General features: G+C 52.8%; 1 protein-coding gene across 4 annotated transcripts; it reads left to right on the forward strand.

Moving 5' to 3' along the window:
• The first annotated feature begins 3,409 nt into the window (after window positions 1-3,409).
• METTL22 (methyltransferase 22, Kin17 lysine) lies at window positions 3,410-21,423 on the forward strand. Of its 4 annotated transcripts, none has more exons than XM_044233128.1 (11): window positions 3,410-3,487; window positions 6,721-6,886; window positions 8,320-8,676; window positions 12,090-12,130; window positions 12,220-12,364; window positions 15,504-15,575; window positions 16,976-17,029; window positions 17,791-17,871; window positions 18,067-18,169; window positions 19,814-19,982; window positions 21,311-21,423. In XM_044233128.1, the coding sequence occupies exons 2-11, from the start codon at window positions 6,781-6,783 to the stop codon at window positions 21,344-21,346; spliced, it is 1,164 nt and encodes a 387-aa protein (XP_044089063.1). In that variant the 5' UTR covers window positions 3,410-3,487; window positions 6,721-6,780; the 3' UTR covers window positions 21,347-21,423. The 4 variants fall into 4 exon arrangements, with proteins under 4 accessions (XP_044089063.1, XP_044089062.1, XP_044089064.1 ...); XM_044233127.1 differs by lacking the exon at window positions 21,311-21,423 and adding an exon at window positions 21,127-21,300; XM_044233129.1 differs by lacking the exon at window positions 21,311-21,423 and adding an exon at window positions 20,579-21,120.
• The last annotated feature ends 941 nt before the right edge of the window (window positions 21,424-22,364 follow it).

A 22,364-nucleotide genomic window follows, 5' to 3' on the forward strand; every position in this document is an offset into this window, starting at 1 on the left:
GGAAAGGGGGCTGCTAGGAACACCCAAGCCAGTAATAATCACCTGACAGCGACATCCTGCAAGCTGCTTTCTTATCACACCTCTGGCAGTGTGTCCGCCTTCCTTTCCTGCATACATGATTTGTCATTAGCCCAGACGGCGGGGGTAATGTACACGCCGGCATGTGTGAGCTAGCTCCGTAACCCTTGGGTCACCAAGCCCAGGGAGAGCCGCTCATGGCAAGAGGCGTGCAGGAAAGGGCCTTTTGCAGAGGGTTCATCCAGCATACCCGCTCGGACATCTGGGAGATGAGTCTGCACGCCAGCCCCGCTGGGTGACTCCTGGTAAGGCACTCCACCTCTCTGAGTCTCAGGGATGGTCCTGTGGGTGAAGGAAGACCTGAATGAGAAGAGGCTGGCAGAGTGACCTGCAAATAACTGAGCCATGGAATGGGGAGGGACCTCTCCCTGACACCCGCAGAGCCCCGCAAAGATGGACGGGCTCCACACCCCTTCTTCTGTGAAGCTCCTATTGTGTTGCAAACTACCCCAAAATTTAGTGGCATAAACAATAACACTTTTCTTATGTTCATGGATTCTGTGGGTCCGGAATTCAGGTAGGGCACAAGGGGGGCTAGCTTGTTTCTGTTCTGGGAGCCTTAGCCCGGAGGACTGAGGTGGGGGGCAACCCTTCCAAGATAGTTTCTATTATGGGTTGAACTGTGTCTTCCCAAAAGACACATTTGAGTCCTAACCTTCTTTGGATATAGGGTCTTTGCATATGTAATGAGGTGAAGATGAGGTCATGCTGAATTACGTGAACCCTAATCCAATAACTAGTACTCTTATCAAAAGGCCATTTCGACACATACATACACAGTGGCAGAAAAAACTGGAGTGATGCATCTAAAGGCAATGACAGCCAAGAGCCACCAGAAGCTAGGAGAGAGGCAATGGAGTGGTATGGACTGAATGTTTGTGTCCTCCCCACCCCCAAATGCATCTATTGAAGTCCCAAGCGAGGCTACACTTGAAAAATAGAGCCTCTAGGGGGTAAGTAAGGTTCAGTGGGGTCATAAAGGTGGAACCTGACCATGGAAAAAGATTCGTGTCCTTCTAAGAAGGGGCACCAGAGAGCTTGCTCCCTCTGTCCCCTGATGCACATGAAGCAGCAGACAGCTGAGGACAGAGAGAAGGTGCTGTCTGCAACCCCTGGCCATGCTGGCATGTCGGTCTTGGACTCCCCAGCCCCCTAAACCATGAGGAGATTGAGATCAATGTTTGTTGTTTAAGCTACAAAGTCTATGGCATTGTGTGACAGCAGCCTGAACTGACTGATACAGAGGATCCTTCTCTCGAGCCTTTGGAGAGAACACCGCCGGTGAGACTTGGTTTTGCACTTCTGGCCTCCAGGACTATGGGAGAATAAATTCTTGTTGATTTAAGCCAACCGGTTGTGGGGGACAACCTAGGACATTAGTAAGAGTTTCATGGCTCACATTTGCAGGGTTAGAAGGATGAAGAAGAGATTCGCCAGGGCTGCTGACCAGACAGTCTGCATGAGGGGTCCCCCCCGCCACCACAGCACACAGGCAGCATTCACTATGTGAATGAACCCAGCGCTGGCAAACTACTGAAAGCAACAGTAATAGCTTATAAAGTCCATTAATCTTTGACAAAGCAGGAACTATCCAATGGGGAAAAGGCAATCTCTTTAACACATGGTGTTGAGAAAACTGGTCAGCCACATGCAAAAGAATGAAACTGGACCACTCTCTTACACCATGCACGGACATAAATTCAAAATGGATTAAAGACCTACATGTGAGGTCCGAAATCATAAAAATCCTAGAGGAAAACACAGGCAGTAACTTCCTTGACATCAGCTGTAGCCACTTCTTTCTAGATACGTCTCCCGAGGAAAGGGAAACAAAAGCAAAAATAAACTACTGGAACTACATCAAAATAAATAGTTTCTGCACAGCAAAGTAAGCAATCAACAAAACTAAAAGGCAATCTATGGAATGGGAGAACATGTCTGCAAATGATTATCTGATAAGGGGCTAGCATCCAAAATATCTAAAGAACTTATACAATTCAACACTCCCCCCCAAATAAATAATCTGAGTAAAAAATGGGCAGAAGACATGAACATTTTTCCAAAGGAGACACACAGATGGCCGACAGACACATGAAAAGATGCTCGACGTCGTCCGGCAATCAGGGAACTACAAATCAAAACCACAATGAGATACCACCTCACAGCTGTCAGAACGACTACAATCAACAGCCCAAGAAGCAACAGGTATTGGCGAGGATGCCGAGAAAGGGGAACCCTCGTGCCCTGTTGGTGGGAATCCAATCTGGTGCAGCCACTCTGGACAACGGTACGGAGATTCCTCAAAAAATTAAATAGAATTACCCTATGATGCAGCACTGCCACTCCTGGGTGTTTACCCACAGAATACAAGAGCACTCATTCAAAGGGATACATGCACCCTTTGTTACAGAGGCATTGATTGCTGCTATTTACAAGAGCCAAGATACTGAAGCAGCCCAAGTGTCCAACCGACTGACAAATGGATGATAGAAAATGGAATACTATTCACCCATCAAAAAGAATGAAGTTGCCATTTGCAACGACATGGAATGAGCTAAAGAGTACGATGCTGCGTGAAATAAATCAGTCACAGAAAGAGAAATATCATATGATCTCGCTCATACGTAGCATTTAAGAAATGAAACAAATGAGCAAAGGAAAGAGAGAGAGAGAGAGAGGGAAACCAAGAAACAGACTCTTAACTATAGAGTACAAAATGTTGGGGGGGTGAGCGGGGCTGGGAATTAAAGAGGACATTTATAACAGTGAAAAAAATACAAACAAATTTACAAAAATAAAAAGCTTCTCAAAAAAATTTATATATATATAAAACTTCCAAGTTGAGCTACTGATGCTAACTGCTTTACAAGCATTGATCTCTGTCCCATTTTGGACAGGGGTAAGTCCAGCGTGGGTTGCAGATGCGAACCAGCAGCTTCCTCTCCCCCCATGCACTCAGACCCTAGGGATGGAGGCAGGTAAGCAGGTCTCACGACCCGAGTCACAGGTGCTCGGACTGAGGAGAGCCAGACACGGGTCTACATGAGCTGGAGAACGGGGACTCAAGGAAGTCTCCCGGAAGAAGTGACCACAAAGTAGGGCTGCCGCTGGGCCATAACTTACGGTAGGACCCTCGTGGCCCGACAAGGCAGGTCTGTGTCAGGCTCGTGAATGGCGAAAGGCACAAAGTACCGGGAACGAAGTCCCACAGGTTCTAGCCACAGACGCGTACCTCGGACGCCGCCGCCAGGGCAGCTCCGCGAGGGGGGGGAGGGGCGTGGCCACGGCGCGGCGGCGGCGGGCGCGCCAGGAGGGGCGTGGCCGCGCCTGCGCAGGCCGCCTACTATGGCGGCCGCTTGAGCCGGGCGCCTGTAGGATATCGTGGACTTCCCTCTGCAGCCCGCGGCAGGTAAGCTCTCGGGAGAGGCAGCGGTTGGGGAGATTGCAGGGAGCCTCCTAGCAGGGAGCCTAACCTTGAAACAGGGCCCCCACCGACCTGGAGGCCGAGTCCGCACTGGGCCTCAGTGTCCCCTGCCGAGCAATGGTGGTGGGAGAAGGAGCCCTGTTGTCGGGTGGGTTTCTGTCCGGGGTCCAAGCAGGCCCCTCGGTTCCGCATTAAGAAGGGAGGGCGAGGCCAAGCTGTGACTGCCTTTTGAGAGGCGTTCAGGGAGGCGGCAAGACAAAAAGAGGAGTCCCGGGAGGGGAGGAGTTCCTTGGAGCCCCTGACTCCCGAGTCTGCGCGCCGCTACAGCCGCCCTGGACCGCGGTCCCTCCAGCTTCCCAGTCTTCACGCCCTGCACTGCATTATCCCGCGCTCGGACACGAACTGTCATAGAACTTCACCCAAATCTCCATGGTTGAATGAGTGAGTTGAGTGGCACCTGGCAGAGGGAAAGCCTGGGAGGCGGGGACGTATTTCAGTCCTCAGATCCCAGCAAACTGCTTTTGGGCGGACCCTAGGGGAGAAAGGCTGATAGCGTCTGAGTCTGGCCCCCACGGCTTTAGAGAGCCAAGCTGCTGCAGGATGAACCTGCAGTCCCAGGGAGGTCCGAGGGGGGTCCCATCAGCAGTCTGGGTGTTCTTTTCCTCCTCTAGACAGCACTGAAGCGCATCCAGTTGTATGTAGCATTCCCAGACAGAGACTCTGAGTCAGTTATTCCTGAGTAGAAAACTGTTGCCTTTTTCCATCTTCAATAATAATTATTATTGCTATAATGATCGGTATTCACTGTTGTTATTTGTTACCCACTTACTGTGCCCTGAAACCTAAAACCGACCATTGTCTCATTTAATCCTCACACAGGCAGGGAGGTAGGTACAAGACACCTCTCTTCCCAGATAGCTTGATCCTTTAGAGGAGAAACCCTCTAACGGGATTCCAATTCCTGGTACTCAGTTGTAGGGTACATTTCCAGGAAGTCTGGGTAGTTTGAATTTTAAAACTGATAATTCAACTAGAAATGAAGAATTTGAGTTTTGTTTTTGTCTATACTTAAGAAAAAAGTTGATGTGCAATTATAGTATTGGGCTTATCTGTGGGATATAGTTTTTCCAACAAAATTGCCCTATAGCAAGAAACAGCATCCTTTGGTTCATGTTTGATGTTCATAGAGTTATCAGAGAGGATTTTTCCCCCCCAAAACTATATGTAAGAAGTTCTCAATTTTCCCCCAGGGCATCTTGCAGTCCTGGGAGAGCCACAACTAACTTGGAGACATTTAGTCCCCTTTTTGGATGCAGCCTAATTTTCCAGTCCTCGCTGGTTGAGGGCTTTTGTCTGAGTGAGGATGGAGCATTTCTCCTCTGTCACTTTCACCAGTGCCGTGAAATCCTACATCATTTTTCTAGGTTCACAGCCTCACTTCACAACCCACTGGCTTTATGCTGGCTTCTAGCGTCAGGTGGGAAAGCCAGCCTGGAAACTAATTTAACAAGGGGCCAGCTTTTCACAAAAATTTTTTGTGTAGATACAACTTTGGCTTCCCCGTGGCAAGTCTTTAAATGTAGGAACTCCAGTGATGTGTGCTCAGACTGTGAGGACAGCCTGGGTTATGATGATCCCATTTTCCAGCTGAAGAACTAGAGGTCCTAGAGGTTTCGTGGCGGGCCTTGGACATACAGCTAGTGCACACACCTACCCAGGTAGGAACAGCTCCTGTAGGAGGTCAGGGTTTATGGACAGGTTTGGGCCGAATGCCTAAAACCAGCCCCAACACAAGGAATTAACAACTGCTGTGGGTCATGGACTCTGCTCAGTTCTTTACAACCCAGGAACCTTCAGGGTGAGAATATAGCTGAAGGAACAGGCCCAGAGAGGTGAAGTGATTTCCCCCAAGTCACGTAGCCACAAAGTGGGAGCCTGGGGTTTTGCCTCAGCTATGTCAAAAGCCCCGCCCAGCATCCCAGCCCATGACTCTGCAAGTTGCTGCATTGAGTGAAGTCCTGGCCTTTCCCAAGCATCTACTTTGATGCTTTCTGGTGAGGCAGAACATTTGGTTGGAGAGAGAGCCTTCCTGTTTTGACTCTTGCCTCAGGTGTGGTTTTCCACACTTGGGTTATTGCTGTGTTGCCCGCATAATTTTCCGCATCTGTACATCACCAGTATGGTGATTGCCTTGGTTGCTTTTCCTTTGATACTACTCCCCTCCCCTTTTAATTTCAAAAGAATGTTTTCAAGCAGCAAATTTGGGCCGTAGGAGTCAACTTCTAGAATTAAAAAAAAAAAAAACTAAAGGGGAAGTCCCTAAACGCAAAGTGTAAATTGTGGTTGAATACTGTTTTAGGAAAACCCAGCAATAAAGGATATTTGCATGAGAAATGGAGAAAATTGGCTATGGATAGCGATAAGGTTTTAAATGGTGCAAGGGAATCGTAAATGGTCTTAGATCTGCTAATGGGCTTATGGTTATGTGACAGCATGTCTTAAGAGACACTGTAGAGGAATTTTTTTTTTTTAAGATTATTTATTTATTTATTTGAGAGAGAGTCAGTGAGAGAGAGCATGAGGGAGGAGAAGGTCAGAGAGAGAAGCAGACTCCCCGTGGAGCTGGGAGCCCGATGTGGGACTCGATCCCGGGACTCCAGGATCATGACCTGAATCGAAGGCAGTCGTCCAACCAACTGAGCCACCCAGGCGTCCCCACTGCAGAGGAATTTGAGATAAAACGTGATGTCTAGAATTTCCTTTCAGTTCAGGGGAGCAAAAACCCAGGTAGACAGATCACTCGACCCCATATGAAAAGGCGTTCATCACTGGATCTAAGCAGTGGGTATATGGCTGTATATTATGCTATGCCCTCAACTTTCTTGTCTGTTTGAATATTTTCACGATAAAAAAGTTGGAAAAAATTGAAAGGAAAGGAAAACTTAAATCAGTATAAATGGAAATTCAGATCCTTTGCCATAAATAAAAGATTCCTGTGAAAATGAACACACTGCAAACAAAATAACACAATTCTAGCTGGATTATTTTCCCTTGCTAAGGCCCTGAGACTTTCTCCTTTAGGAAAAATAAAAGAGATTTGAAAAAGGGGAACATATTCTCCTGGGGTGATGCAAAACTATTTACCACCAGGCTGGGGAGTGTTTACACTTGATCCCCTTTGGGACCAGCTGTCCTGAGGACTTCATCTTGCCTTCCAGGTGCTGCTGTCCCATGATTCATGTAGAGCCCGGCCATGGTAGCTGGCCCCCACCCCAGCCATGGACGAGGTCACCTTCAAAAGTGACACTGTGCTCTCAGATGTCCACCTCTACACCCCGAACCACAGGCACCTCATGGTGCGGCTGAATGGCATGGGCCAGCCTGGTAAGGTCCAGGACACGTGCAGAGGGGCCCAGCACCCCGTGGATCTCATTTTGTGTTCTGCTTTCTCATACTCCTCTTTTTGGGTAAAAGACTAGGTAGATTGCATTGTTCAGCTGTTACCCTCACGCCACTTCCTAAGTACCCTTGTTGCATTGAGTGAAGTCCTGTGCTTTCCTGAGCACCTACTTTGTGCAAGATTGGGGGTTGGGTGGGCAGGACTTGATGCTGGAAATGTAGAAGGGAATGAGCCAAGCCCTGCCCTCAGGAAGCCCATGTTCCGTTCAGGAGACAGGGTTCAGGCTTCCATTGCCCCACCCCAGTTCAGCCCCCTTTGTCACTAGGCTGGGGGCCTCCAGCTCCTCCCACCGGGGCTCCCTGGCTTTGCTCTGCACACCCTCTGCCTACTCCTCTCCGCAGCAACCAAGGGGATCTTTTGAAAATCCAGATCACATCAGCACCCTGATTTAGGCCCTCCAGTGGCTCCCCCTGGCTCATAGAATAAAATCAGACTTTTCACCCCAGCCTGTGAAGCCCAGCTCAACACAGGCCTTGCCTGTGTGTTCACATTTAACCTTTCTCTGCTCCTTTCTATCCATACACTGCACACACTTCTTCCCTCCGTGCCTTTGTCCTTGCTGCTGTTTAACCTAGAAGGTTCTTCCCTCCCAGCCCTGACTCCAAACGTCACCCCACACAGGTCCTCCCTGGCCATCCTCCCCAGCTTTGATCACCCTGTATTAGCTTGTTGTGGTGTGATTAATGTCCCCCTTTCCCTTGTGTCCCAGTTTGGACCCTAAATTCAGGAGCCAGAGTTCCAGAACAGATCAGTGGCTGGCCTAGGGTTAGGTATCCTGGGGAGATAGAGGACTGCAGTCCAGGGCTGTCCTCTCAAGCCCTTGCACCCCTACCTCCAGCCCACCTCTCTGGAACACACACTCTTACTGAAACTCGTCTCAGTGATGTTCTAGTCACTGGATGGGGAAGGCTGCTCGGTATCCTTGTCCTGTTCTCCAGCCCTTAGGAGGTGGAACAGTGTAGTACAAAGTGCATGAGTTTAGGAGTCGGGCGAACTGGGTTTGGGTTTTGCCTCAGCTTTGTCAAAAGCTGTGCGGCCTTGTCGGCTCCCTTAACTTCCCGAAGCCTCAGTTTCCACGTTTGTAAAGAGTAGCTAGCCCACTATCTTCATAGCAGCAGGGAAGGTTAAGATAATGGGGGCTGAGCACCTTCACTATAGATGCTCATCAGATGGTAGCTGCTGTCTGTGGCCCCAGCTTCTTGGCTGAGCCAAATGGGCCTTTTCTGTGGCCATTTCTAGGCCTCCACCAGGAGGTCTCCAGAAGACTTTGAAACTCTCTCTAGGTGGGAATCAGATTTTCTGCAAGGAGGAGACAGCTTGGAGATAATTCTCCTTTTGTGTTTGTCTTGCCTTCCAGTTTTCCTGTCCCAGTTCAAGCTTCTGTGGAACCAAGACTCTCAGACAGACTCCAGGGCTGAGGGTGGCCGTCATGGCATGGGTCCTGCAGAGCAGACATCGCCCTCTGGGCCAGGCAGCAGCAGACCCCCTGTGGGGAGTGGCTGCAGTAGTGAAGCCACCAGCCAGGAGGGGGTGGGAGCTCGGCTTGACGAGGACGGGGATTTGGACGTCGAGAGGAGACCGCGGGCAGCTTCGGACTCCGAGCCAGCAGAGCCTCCAAGAGACAAGGTACATCCCACGATTCTAACACAGGAGGAAGATGACCCCCTGGCAGACGAAACACGAGAGAGCAGCCCCCAGGATGTCATCAGAATAGGTGAGTCCAGGTCGGCTCGCCTGCCACCGGTGCGACACTGTAGTGTGGATCAGGGCACAGGGCGTTTGCTCATGGGCTCTGTGTGCAGGCCCGGGCCAGGGTGTAGTGGACGAGTTATCAGAACCGGCGACACTGAAACTGAGCTCAGGTAGTGCCACTGCCGGCAGGAGGAGCTGTCTGGGACACACAGGTCCCTCTCCTGCTCCCCATTGTTCTCAGGATACACTCCAGGCAACTGGGCCTCGCTCACAGGTCCCTGCCTGACATGGCTCCGCTCAGTGCACACCCCTCCATGCGCTTTCTCACCTGTGGGCCTCTGCTATGTTCCACTTCCTGGAGGGCCTTCCCCCAGCCTCTTCTCCCTCCCTCCCTGCCTACCTTCCATTCTTTCTTCAGTCTTTTCTTCTCTTCTCCTTCCTTCCTTCCTTCCTTCCTTCCATGCCCATCACAGAGCCCAGTGTGGGGCTTGAACCCACGACCTTAGATCAGGACCTGAGCTGAGATCAAGAGTTGGATGCTTAACTGACTGAGCCAGTCAGGTTCTTCCTGCTCCCAACCTCGTGTTTCTTAACACATTCCTAGTTGTACAAATCCCAGCTTCACTGTTGCCTCCCCTGGGGAGCCCTGCTGCCACCACCTCCCACATCAGTGTTTTGATTCAACTCAGCATGCTGGAGCTGTGGCTCAGGGTAGAGTTGCTGGAAGACTCAGCAGCAGCAGGGTGCCATGGGAGATTCTGGAGCCGGAGCGTGGCAGGGAGAGAGGGAGGTAGACCAGAATCGATCTGGAGGAGGCCTGCAGGCCAGTCAGAGGGACCGGGAGCTAGAAGATGGCTGGGAAGGGGAGGTAGGGATGTGGCCGAAGTGGGGCGGGAACGAGTTCCAGTGGGCGTGGAGAAGCAGCAGCAAGTGTCTTCCGCCGGGCAGAGGGGTGTGGTGACACCAGGATTTTAGATCCTGAAAGCGGCACATTAGAAATGCCAGTATTGATGGGAAGCTGGGGCAGGAAGTGGGCCAGTGATGTTAAGCACCTGTCATGTTTGAGGTAGGTCAAACGTCCTACCTCACTTTATAAAAAGAAGACTCTACAGCCCTCCTCTGGGGCTCAGGAGGTGTATACAGATAGCGAGCCACAAGCCTGATGCCCCACAGCTGGGGGACAGCAAGGAAGGTTCTGAATCCATGTCCATCTCCACAGCCAGGACTGTTGCCTCCCCTAGCATTGCTCATCTGGGGGGAAAGCACTCTGTGTTGAGTCTGATCAATGCGTCTGAGGCCCCCATAAGCCTGGACACTGGCATGGGTCAGGGGCACAGGGTCACGTAGAGCACTCTGAAAAACAGCAGCAGCTCTCATCCATCCACATGTCCATGCAACAAGTAGTTAGTGAGTGCCTGCTCGGAACCAAGCAGGCTGTGTTCTAGTCCATTCCATTAAGGGTGATGTGGAATTCACACCAGAACCCTACTCCATGTTTTCCATGATTACCTCTGTTCCTCATAGCCTTTCCAGGGAGGAGCCTTCCCGTTTCACAGAGGTGGGAACAGAGGTCAGAGAGGTTGAAGAACTTGCCCCAGGTCACACAGCCAGTTAGTGGCAGAGTGACAATTTGCATCTAGGTCTGTCTGATTTCAGAGCCCATGTTCTTTTGGGGTTTTTTTTCTTGTTTGTTTATTTTTAATATTTTATTATTTACTTGACAGAAAGAGAGCACAAGCAGGTGAAATAGCAGGCAGAGGGAGAGGGAGAAGCAGACCCCACTGAGCAGGGAGCCTGATGTAGGACTCGATTCCAGGACCCTGGGATCATGACAGAGGTCATGTTAAGGCAGACACTTAACCAACTGAGCCACCCAGGCGCCCCACCACAGCCTGTGTTTTTATATCATGTTGGGAAGTTCTGTCCCGGGGGACCTGGGGGTCCTCGGGGGCCTGTGGTGGCTCATTTTGCTCTCAGCCTTCACTTAATTGGCCTTCCTGCGAGAGGAGTGGCAGACTTGGTTATTCCGTACAGAGGGTTCAGCCTCTGGTGTCTGGGTGTTTAATGTCCTGGGAATGTATCCTGCAGGCTGCAAAGTCCCACAGCAGAAGTCCCATGTGTGGTCAGGTTTCCAGCCTGCCCATCTCGCAGACTCATGGTAAGGCCCTTCCTTTCAGCATGCCGTCAGTCCTACCCACCCTGGAGGGAGCTTGTGGCAAGGCAATTAAATGCTTGAGCTGCAGGGATAACCCCTGCATGTTCCACCCCTAGCTGTATGCTTCCATCTGGGAAGGGATCAGGTCTTGGACTCTGGTGCCCTGCAGAGCTGGGCTTTGACCCACCTCAACCCTTCATGAGCCAGGTGACCTTTGACAAGTGTCTGCCCACCCAGAGACTGTGTTTGCACCTATAAACGGGCCCAGGATACTGCCCTTTGGTGATCATTTAATAAGTAATGCCCAGTATGTGCCTGTACGGGGCCTCGTACAGAGCATTTGTCAGTCTCCTGACCATCGTTTTCCTCTGACCTACAGACCAGGTCGTTGTTTTCCAGTTATGGGCCCATCTGAGAAACCAATTAAAAAGTACCCAGAGGGGAGGGACACCTAGCTGGCTCAGTCAGTTGAGTCCCTGACTCTTGATCTCAGCTCAGGTCTTGATCTCAGGGTCATGATGTCAGACCCCGCATTGGAGGACCAAACACCAGGGGCGTGCAGGCTGCCCCCCTCACCTCGTAGGGCAGAGCCTCGGTGAGGCTGCTTCCGACCCTGCGGGTCTGAGCCCTGCCTCGGTCCCTCAGTCCCTTCTCCTGTTCCGTTGTAAGCATGTAGTCTGATGCAGGCAAGTCTGACGTGCACGTGGAGCCCCCCCTCACTGCGCATGTGTTGTGCGTGTTTTAATTTGACAGCCATCCTCTACCTGCTTCAGAACGCGCCAGCCAGTTCGTTACCAGCAAAGATGTTTGCCACGTTCCTTTTTCCCTCTGGTTTCCTATTTCTGTTCTCTCCCCCGTCCTCCATGCCACCACCAGATTTTATTCTAATACATTTTGTGCTTGAGAATACACCTTTCCATAGTTCATCTGAAATAGGATATATACTCAAACTGACTTTTTTGACATCTGTTGTGGTGACTAGCGCGCAGTTACCAAGCACAGTAAAGTGAAGTTGGGGCTGGGGGTGGGTGGTGACCAGGTTGGTCCAGGACCTGCAGTGACCCTCATCTCTAGGCTGAGGGGTGGAGACACCCAGTTATGTGAGTGACGCTCACGCAGCCCCTCCCAACTGTCTCACGACCCGTGTCTCTGCCGCTCTGGAGAACGCTCAAGTCTAGCACCCATCCGGCCATGTTTGCAGAATGCCACGCACCTCGTCTGTCTGTGTTCTGTCCGTCCCCATTTTCACGGCCCTTTCTCTTGGTTTCCATTCTGACCAGAGCACACCATGGCCACCCCCCTGGAGGATGTTGGCAAGCAGGTGGGTAGGTCCTGTCCACTTCCTGTGGCCCCAAAGGGTCTCCCTGGAGCCTCACATCAGTTGTCATTACTTGTCCGTCTCTCCCCCAGGTGTGGCGGGGTGCCCTGCTCCTGGCCGACTACATCTTGTTCCAACGGGACCTCTTCCAGGGACGCACCGTGCTGGAGCTCGGAGCGGGCACGGGGCTGGCCAGCATCATCGCAGCCACCGTGGCGCGTACCGTTTACTGTACAGGTAGGCCCGCCGTCGCTGGCTAAGGGGAAGTAGTCTTCTCACAGGGCCTGCTTGACTGTCAGGAAGTGAGGCAGAACAGCCAGAGATGGAACTTTGGCTGCTATTGACTTTTCCACACTTTTCCACTGGTTTTCTGCACTCTCTGCTGTTTTCTCAGTAACGCGGGGATAGCCCAGCACTGCCCGCAGGTGCAGGAACACTAACGGTGCAGGAGGCCCTGCTCCCCTGCCCACATCTCTCACATCCCGTGGAAGCACAGAAGGCTCAGAAAACCAGGGGGGCTCCACCTTTTTATAAGGCTTGGAAACAGGCTTCATGGTTTTTTCCCCGGTATAGAAGTCTTGCCTAGGAAGTACTTGCTTAGGAAGAACTTGTCTACTACAGTACTTGTCTCAGAAGTGGAAATTTCTTAGGACAGCAAGTCAAATTGACTCAGAATTTTACAATCCCCAGATTCGTTCAATAGTATGCAGTTTATCAAGTGTCCACTCTATGCGGATATGGTCCAAGATGCAGGAGATCCAGGAGTGAATAAGACAGAGTCTCGGTCCTCCTAGAGCTTTAGAACCATTACTTGAACTGTGTGTGTATGTTTTTTGTTGCTTTTTTTTTAATCATCTTTCCCCTTTTTTTTTTTTTTTTAAGGTTTTATTCATTTATCGGCGGGGGGGGAGAGCAAGCACAGGCAGACAGAGAGGCAGGCAGAGGCAGAGGGAGAAGCAGGCTCCCTGCTAAGCAAGGAGCCCGATGTGGGACTCGATCCCAGGACACTGGGATCATGACCTGAGCCGAAGGCAGCCGCTTAACCAACTGAGCCACCCAGGCGCTCCGATCTTTCCCCTTTTTCTCTGAGTATACATACTCCCAAGTAGTAGCTGAAATTGTACTATGTATTCATTGCTATATGTTGCCAAAAATGCAGGAAAACATTTTTTCAAGAGTATTTTCCAAAATCACTAGAAACTAGAAATACGACTTTTAATGATCAGGTAATATTTCATCTTTTTTTTTAAACCATTTTCCTGTGTCTGGACATTTTAGTTGTTCCCATGTGCTTTGGTGTTTTTGTTTTTCTGTTTGCAATTTTCTCAGTTGCCCTGCGGTGAACACCTTTGTTCACCATTGTCTGCTGATCCTGCGATTAGGTTCTTAGAAACAGGTCTGACCCTGTTTAAGCTTTTTTTTTTTTTTTTTTTTTTTTAAGATTTTATGTATTTGACAGAGAGACAGCAATAGAGGGAAACAAGCAGGGAGAGTGGGAGAGGGAGAAGCAGGCCTCCCACTGAGCAGGGAGCCCGATGCGGGGCTCGATCCCAGGACCCTAGGACCATGACCCGAGTTGAAGGCAGGTGCCCAACGACTGAGCCACCCAGGCGCTCCTTTTTTAAGCTTTTGTTACATATTGCCAAGTGATTTCTTTCTCAGTTTTTATTTGAAGTAAAACGTTAGACTCACATAGAAGCTGCTGAAAGGTGACAGAAAGTGCCATAGAATCCCCCATTGCCCACCGCTGCAGCAGTGATGGGATGTCACGTACCTGCAGTTCAGTGGTGACACCCAGACTTTTCCAAGGGCGCGGTGCTCTCAGCTACACCCACTCTAGCCCACACGCTTTTTCCAAAAGCATGTACCAGTTCATAAGAGGGAAGGATCTCATCAGGGGAGGGTCACTGCACTTTAAATCCTCAGTGTCTGCAGAAAGGGGACATCTGCTGCTCTGCTTTGCATCTTGTTGATCCCCAGTTCCTGTCCCCACAGCACCCATTTTGTTGCTTCTGAGACAGGAAAGGGAAATTAGGGATCCCCCTGATGCTGGCACACTTTCCAGATACTGCGTTGGCCGCTGGCTGGGCGTGTGCGGGGCAGCCCCCAGTTCTGCTTCGTGCCAGGGCGCCTGTGAATTGTCAGCGAGCCCTTCCCAGAGTCGAGCCATCACGCACCACCCAAGAGCTTTGCCTGTGCCTGGTGCCCAACAACAGCATATACTCAAGTTGTCTTGTCCTTGAGAGGGGGTTTCCTGGCACAAAGAAGGGAGCTTGCATCTCCACGGCACCTTCTAGTTGGCAAAGCCTTTCGTGGGCTTCAGCGCCTGCCTGTGACTTCACAGTGACCCTGGGCAGGAGTCAGGGACCCTGTCACCATCCTTCATCCAGATGGGCAGACTAAGAGTAAGGTCAAGCGCTGGCCCCAGGTCATACACAAGGCCACTGTCACGTGTGTGGGGGTGGGGGGTACACCCAGGGTTCAGACTGGTTTTCATGGAGTGGAGTTCTGTGCCCTCCCTCGGGCCGGCAAAGGGATAATTGGGGGGCAGCCCCAGGGCTCTGGTGTCCCACTGCCACTCAGCCAAAGCTGCTCTCTCTTACCTGTTTTATATGTTAGAATCCCACAGAAGATCTATTCGAACAAAAGCTCCCATAAAGCCTTACAAGCTGCTAAACTAGTTGTGTGCTGTGAGGCACACACCGTCAATGTTCTCTCCACCCAGTGGCCCCGGGAAAGGGATAGGTGTGTCCCAGGCTCTGCATGTTCCCTGGAATGGAGAGTCCTCAGTGGTGATGGGACGGGGTCAGGGCATCCACAGCCATAGGGAGCTGGGCAGATGTCACTCACACAGCTTTCTGTGCCTTTTAAGCGTACACTCTCCTAAGTGAAAATCAAGTTTTGGTAAAATACCCACAGCCCTGAACCCCCTGCCCCTTCAAGGATGCATAGTACTAAGGATTGGTTCTGCGCAAAAGAAAGGGAAGCCCCACCACATCAGAGCACCAGGCAGCTCAGGAGAAACGGGTGGCCACAACCGCATGCCCGAGAGCACACCCCCAGCATGTAGGAATCTGCTCTGTGTCTCAGTGAATCTCATGAAAAAACCCACGCCTATTTCTTTCATACACAGTCAAAACAGGCACGCTCACCCTTTCCCTCTGGACTGCACAGTCCATCCCCACCAGCCCCATCATCTCTTACCAAAGGGATAAGTGGTTAAAAAGGGCCTTAAAGTGAACATAGTTCATGTTGGCAGTAAACACACAGGAGAAACTTGACTTTCCATTTTGCACCTCTCTGCAGTCAGGCTATCGACCCTGGAGAGAGTGCGTTGGTGGCCGGGGTTTCATGGCGTGCCCTTCTGTCGTTCCAGATGTCGGTGCCGATCTCTTGGCCATGTGCCAGCGAAACATTGCCCTCAACGGCCACCTGACTGCTGCTGGAGGTGAGGCCCAGCGGCTCTTCCCCGTGGGAGGGAGGGCTTTCTGTTCAGGGGTGGGACGAACACCCTGTACCGTGACCCTGGGAGCTGGGTGTGCAGACCCGGGTGAGCCACAGTCCTTGGGCTTCACGGAGCTCCGCATCCGACGGTTCTGTCCTTGCGTCATCCTCTCGTCCCATGCCCACTGCCACGTCCTGCTTTAGCTCTCCCCCTCCTGGACATCACATCAGCCCCCGCATGATCTCCCGGCTTCTTGTCTGACCCACCGAGGCTGTCTTCCATGCAGCATCTAGAATGACCTTTCAAAACGCAAGCCAGGCGCTTCACTCCACACCGGGGTGACGTCCAGGCTCCCAAACCTCCTAGTCCGACCCCTGCCTCCTTTTCCTGCCTGCCCCCGATGGCCTTGCTGTCCAGCCCCCATCCCGCCCTGTCCAGCGAGCCGAGCACTCAGTTCACGTGCTCTTCCCTCTGCCCAGACCACCCTCCCACCCTCATCTGCCTGATTGGTGGATTTCTGTAGCACCCGCAGAAATGAGCTGACATGAGAGATGCTGGCAGCCTCTCCTCCCCGGATTTCCTGTCCAGACCTTCTCCGAGCAGCCCAGGGGTCACTTACCTACTCAGATCAGGTCACTCCAGCCCTCGGGCTTCAGACCCTTCCGAGGTCTCCCATTTCTGTCTCAGTGGACACTGAGCCTTTCTGCCTGCCCCAGATCCCGGAGCGTTCTGGCCTTGTCGTCTATAGCCCCTGCCTCCCAGGACCTGCTCCGTGCCGGCCGTCCTGGCCTGTCTGAGGGCCCCGCCCCCTCATGTCAGTTCCTCACCATACTCAGATCCCCAGACCTCCAGACGAGGTCACAGTTCCCTACCAGAGCCTCATTTCACCTCAGACCTTTGCATTTTGACATTTGTGTGACCAGTTGAGAGGTATCTGTCACCCCACTCGGCCACACGCTCCACGGGGCAGGGGCCTATCTACGTGATCCCCCATCACATCATTGAATGCCCAGTCAACAAGAACTGGAAGGGAGGAGCAGACATGACTCACGTTCTCTTTGAAGCCTCCCCTGACACCCCAGGCTGCAACCAGAGCTCCTGTCTCCTCCTGTCCCCCTGGCACATATCCAAGCTGTGCTCTGACCGCATGGCCTGGTTGATACACGTTGGCCGGCCAGCCTCTCCTGCACTGCTGGTCCCCGAGGACAGGGACGCACCTTCTAAATCTTTGTATTCCTTGTGTCCAGTGCCAGACCAGAGACCTAGCACTCAAAATTTGTGCAGGGAAGGAGGAACGTGGAGAGGATGTTGGTGGAGGGACGGAGGGATTTGGGCAGAGAATGGGAAGGGTTAGCCTTTTCTCTGTTTTGAGTTGGACATTCTGCCTGGTTTTGCTTTTGCAGGCGGTGTAGTTAAGGTCAAAGAACTGGACTGGCTCAAAGACGACCTGTGCACAGGTGCGCACCTCCCCGTCCCACGGCCTGCCAGACTCACGGCCCTTTGTCCCACCTCTGGGATGTCAGCCCCGTGGCCTGGGCTAAGCAGACGGTCCTGGCTGTCCCCACGGTCCCTTGGCTCACAGCCACTCCGCTCCATCAGCCGATGAATGACGGTTGCAGGCAGCTCCCACCTGCTCTGTCACTCAGACTGGCGGTGTCCCCGTACAGTAGGCACAGTAATCCCCAAGTTTGAGGTGAGGACGGAGGCTCCGGGTTCAGTGCCTGCCCAGGGCTGGGAGGCAGCCTCCCGACACAGTGCTCTGTCCATGGCGGGTAGTCAGCCTTGTGGCTTCAGAGCCAACTGGGTGGGAGAGTTTTCTACATTTATTATAGAGGCTGTTTTAGATCTGCATGCCTGGTTGCTCTTTGTATGAAAACTTCGGTCCCCTGCCAAACATTGAACACCTTAGGTGACCGACCTCCCCAGCAGTCCTTGAGGGCAGCGTCACTATGCCCATTCTGGTGCAGAGCTGAAACCTAGAGCGGTGAAACCCCTTTCTCGGGGTCACCCAGCAAGTTTGCGGGGGGCAGCAGTACCTGCCTCTCAAGGCAGGCAGACCCCTGGCAGCCACATGGGCAGCTGTGGCCTGAAGCTGGGGCACTAGGATTCAGACCTGCCCGGCGGGGCCTCCATTCCAAGCTACCCCCAGCTCCATTGCCTCCCGCAGCTTCTTTCAGCCTCAGAGCTGAACGTGCACAACATGGCTTTTCTTTCACAGACCCGGAGGTCCCCTTCAGCTGGTCACCGGAGGACATCTCCGACCTATACAGCCACACCACCATCCTGCTCGCGGCCGAGGGTAAGATGTCCCAGTCATGGTGACCGCGCCCCTCGGGGAGCCCTCCCTGGGGCCCGGCCTCACCCATCTGCGGTTTTCAGCCTGTGAGCTGCTGCCACTGCATGTTCATGGCGACCAGGTGTAGTGTGCAGGGTCCCCCGAGGGACGGATCTCCTGATGGTTGCATTTTCCCATTGCCCGGTTCCTTCCCCGCAGTGTTTTACGATGATGACCTCACCGACGCTCTGTTTAGAACGCTGTCCCGCCTCGTTCACAAACTGGAAAATGCCTGCACAGCCATTCTGTCTGTGGAGAAGAGGTGAGCTCTGTGCCCCCGAGAACCAGACACCCCCTTCTGAGCGCACTTAATAGTGTCGTCCTGTCACTTGCTCACTGAGCACTTGCTGGGTACCAGCAAATGCCACCCCTTACCCATGTGGCCTCCTGTCATCTGCCTGCCCCCACCTCATCGGAGGAGAGAGGAAGGCTGGGGAGGGTAGCAGGGAACCCGTCATGGCTGACGTGTGAGCGGACGAGCCCGTAAACACACCCGTGCTCCAGAGCTGGCACAGCGGCCACCACTCTGTCGAGGGCCTCTCTTTGTGAATGTCCCCTCTGTGACACCTCAGGGCCCCAGGAATGCCTGTCTTCTCCCAGTCCAGACGGAGCCCCTCCAGGACGTTCGCACTTGAACATCCTGAGGCATTAGGGCTCCCACTGAGGGCGTGTCTGTTTTGTGGTGACACAGTACTGGACACTTGACACTGTTTTCTCCAATTCCTGTGCTGGGGCACAGCTCTTCTAAAAGCAATTGAAATAAAACCGGGGCCCCTGGCTGCCTCAGTCAGTAGAGCATGTGATTCCTGATCTTGGGGTCGTAAGTTCGGCCCCACATTGGGTGTAGAGATTACTTAAAAATAAAATCTTGAAAAAAAAGCCATGAAGCCAACCCTACTTAACGACCCAGCAGTGCAGCATCTAGAAATCTACCCTGGGGAAGTGATCATAGCTGTGTCACTGCCGTCCCCCTGGGCATATCCATCACAGCGCTGTTCACACGGATAATATCAAGGAGCTTCTTCGGGGCACACAGGAGCAGTGACAGCACATGGACCTTGCCTGGATCCTTATTTTATAGACAAAGGGAAACCTCGAGAGCCCTGCCCTGACTAGATACTGAAATAGTAAAGAATTATCCTCACATTTGTTTCAGGTGAAACAAAGAAACAGGATCCTTTATCTTATCGAGGTACACATGGCTGTTTACGGAGGAGACACTGTGATGCTTGGCATTAGCTTTTTAATAATCCGTCTGGGTGTGCGGGGAGGCAGAGACCACAGCAGCCATGAGGTTGAAGCTGGGATGGTTGATCACACTGTCAGAAATTTCTCGTAGTTAAAGATCTTGGAAAGAAAAGGGGAAAAAGCAAAGAATTTGAGTGTCAGGTTAAATCGTGTTGCAGGTTAAGGTGTAGAAGTGGCCGGGCGGCCCCACTGGGAGGGCTCGGGAGGACGAGCTCTCAAGTCGCCCCTCTGATGGCTGCCCGCCCACCGCCTCCCAGCAGCCTTCTCTGCCCACTGCTCTCAGGCCCTGCCCTTCGCACACTCACTGCAGAAATGGTCTCGGGCACCCAGCGTGCCGTCTGTGCTGGAGGAAGCGGGGGAGGCCGGCCGGCTGCAGTGTTCTGCGTCTGCCTCCTGCCCTGCTTTGTAGCTCAGGGCAGGGCCAGTCTTTTCGCGTGGTGGTATCCTAGCCCCTGACTTTGACTCTCTGAGCCTCAGTTGCCACATCTTTAGATGGAAGCAGTGACCGTGTCTACCTCTCGGGCTCTCCTGCAGATTCAGGAAGGAAGTGCACTCAGGGCTCAGTACACCATAGGCGCTCAGTGAAAATCCGCTGGTGGGAAGTGAGGTCAGGGAGCAGCAGGAAGGTGAGGCATGTGTGTCGGCTGCTTGTTTGCAGGCTGAACTTCACGCTCAGACACCTGGATGTCACGTGTGAGGCCTACGACCACTTCCGCACCTGGCTGCAGCGGCTGGAGAGGCTCTCGGATGGCCGACTGCGCTTCGCAGTGGAGCCGGTGGAGGCCTCCTTCCCGCAGCTCCTGGTCTATGAGCGCATCCAGCAACTGGTAGGTGCGGCCCCCACCGTGTGTGGGCCCTTGTTGGTGTGTGCGACACTGCTGACCCCGGGGTCCTCCAGACATGGGCCTTGCGCCCTGGTGCTGTCCGGGCAGAGGAGCGCTAGAAGGCGGAGGCTGCAATGGGGGCTCCCCATTCTTAGGGGGTCACTGCATCTGCTGGTGGGTGTAGCGCCGACCGTCGCCTTGGACTTGAGGACATGTTCTTTCCCTGCGGGCAGTTCAGGCTCCAGAGGAAACAGGGCCGAGCACAGGAGGTGGTTGATGGCACAGGAAGGCAGCGCGAGGGCACTTGGTGGGGTGCTCGATGCAGGAACCCCAGGAGGCCACGTCTTCCCTGGAAATACGCCAGCCTCTCAGACTAGGCAGGCTTAGCTGATGACCCATGGCCCTTCCAGCTGGGCACAGTGGGTCCATCGAACTAGGCCTCAGAGTCATTGTCCTAGTCACGGTACACAGCCCAGGAACCATGCCGAGCTCCTTCCTCGGAGGATCCCGGGACAGGGCAAGTCACGCCACCAGACAGCGGCAGAGCTGGGGCTTAATCCTACAGCCACCTCACTTCCTGTTACTCTTTTTAAACCCAGGTCAGGGGGAAATCAGAAACAAATTACCCTTGAAAATCCCAAGAGCTACAAGTCCAAAGGTCTGAAATGAATGACTTGTTCTCTTTGCCTCGTGGCTGTGCCTTTTCTCTCGGTCTGTGGAGACCAGTCCTAGTTCTGAGGAGGGGGGGAGAGAGGGCTCTCCCTCGCAGGTTCCCTGTCCCGCTCCCCGAGCGAGCCCAGCTCTGGACTGTGGTTGCGGCGCGTGAGAAGCAGCGCTCTGTTCGCGGCTGCGCCACCTCCCCGCCCGTCTCCCTGTAGACGGCACCCAGTCTGCTTCGGCCCGGGGAGGACTCAGTTTCCACTAAGAAATTGGACTTTCTCCACTGGCCCGTGTCAGGAGGAGCACCACACGGCCACGAAAATCAGCTCCTTAAGAAATTCAGCAGTCACGGGACATGGCACTTACGATCTCCCCGAATGGAAAAATGGCAACTTGGTGCCATTCTTCTGGTCCATTTTGATCATGTGACATCCTCGTGTGTCTTGGATGAATGCCAGGACTTAGCCATCCCGCGTCTCTTCCACAGCGGGGCAGAAAGAGCAGCTCAGAGCCGCCGACCTTCAGAAGCAGCTCCTCGGTCCCGCGCCAGGGCGCGTGCTGCCCGTGGTTCGCGTGCCGTGGGACTCTTGTCCTTTGCTGATTACTCCCTCTCTGACACTGTGAAGGCTCCTTTGTGAACCTCGGGAATCTGCTTTCTCTGTTTGCTGCAGGAGCTCTGGAAGATCTTTGTGGAACCAGTAGCATGACCTGTTGCATCCATGAGCGTGGCTTCTCAACTGTTCTCAGGATATGTTTCTAATAAAATCGAAAGCTCACCAAGTAATGTGTTTGAGATCGTATCGTTTTTTAAATGTGAGAGATGTACTTTATATGCCCAGGACTGTTTGCTGGAGTCGCTGCTGTGTCCCAACAGCAGCCAGAGAACGTTCTTGCTCTGCCTGTTTTCCGTGCTGCCGGCTTGTTGCATGTGCGCCGGGATGTCTGGAGAGGTGTGGCCAGGTGGGGCAGGTGTTCTCAGCTTGACTGCACCTGAGTCAGGCGCTTCAGGTTCCCTGGCGGGCAGGGGACCTGGGGCCACTAACATTTAGTGCTCCGCGGTGTTACCTGCTTACAGATGTGTATAATGTGGTCACCACAACTGCAATCATAACACTACCAAAATGAGGCACGGAAGCCTCATTGCTTTCTAAGGATGTCCATGCCCCATCCCCATTCCTCTGGCGAGGGCCCATTCAAAGAAAGTGGCAGGAGATGGCAAATGGCCTTCATTTTCAGTTTTAATTCTTTATATCCAAAATCAGGTGAGCTTAGAACAGGCACAAGCACACACTTCCTGGTCCCGTGTGTCTGACCCGGGTCCCAGAGCCCACGCTTTTTCCCTTCTTCCCCTTGGGCTCCTTTTCCTGTTTGCTTCACATGTCCATATTTCTGTCTGATCATTTACCTTTTTCTCTGTGCCCCCCATCTCAACCCCTCCCTGTTGCTTTATGCCCTTTTCCTACCATTTCTCCCTCCTCTTCCTTCCCAGCCCAGCTCCCACCCTCCTGCTTCCTTGGCCCTCCTGCAGACCCCCCCCCCACTGCCACAGTCCATATACCCTCCTTGCGTCCCTTCTTCTCGGCTCCATCTGGACACCAGATTAACTCACTTCATCTTCCCCACGCCTGGGACTTCAGCTTGGCTACACGCATTTAACAGTTGCGAAAACTATGGCTCTAAAAGGAAAAAAAAAATCTCCATGGGTCAGGGCTTTGTCTCTCTTAA

The sequence above is a fragment of the Neovison vison genome, chromosome 14, assembly GCF_020171115.1.
Source record: "Neovison vison isolate M4711 chromosome 14, ASM_NN_V1, whole genome shotgun sequence".
NCBI classification, from domain to species: Eukaryota; Metazoa; Chordata; class Mammalia; order Carnivora; family Mustelidae; genus Neogale; species Neogale vison.

What these genes read in the sequence shown, in the direction of transcription:
- METTL22 (XM_044233127.1), top strand. Translation starts at nt 6,781, where the DNA reads ATGGACGAGGTCACCTTCAAAAGTGACACTGTGCTCTCAGATGTCCAC. An exon ending in GAATGGCATGGGCCAGCCTG is followed by an intron (nt 6,887 to 8,319) that starts GTAAGGTCCAGG and finishes CTTGCCTTCCAG; the next exon opens with TTTTCCTGTCCCAGTTCAAG. An exon ending in TGGAGGATGTTGGCAAGCAG is followed by an intron (nt 12,131 to 12,219) that starts GTGGGTAGGTCC and finishes TCTCTCCCCCAG; the next exon opens with GTGTGGCGGGGTGCCCTGCT.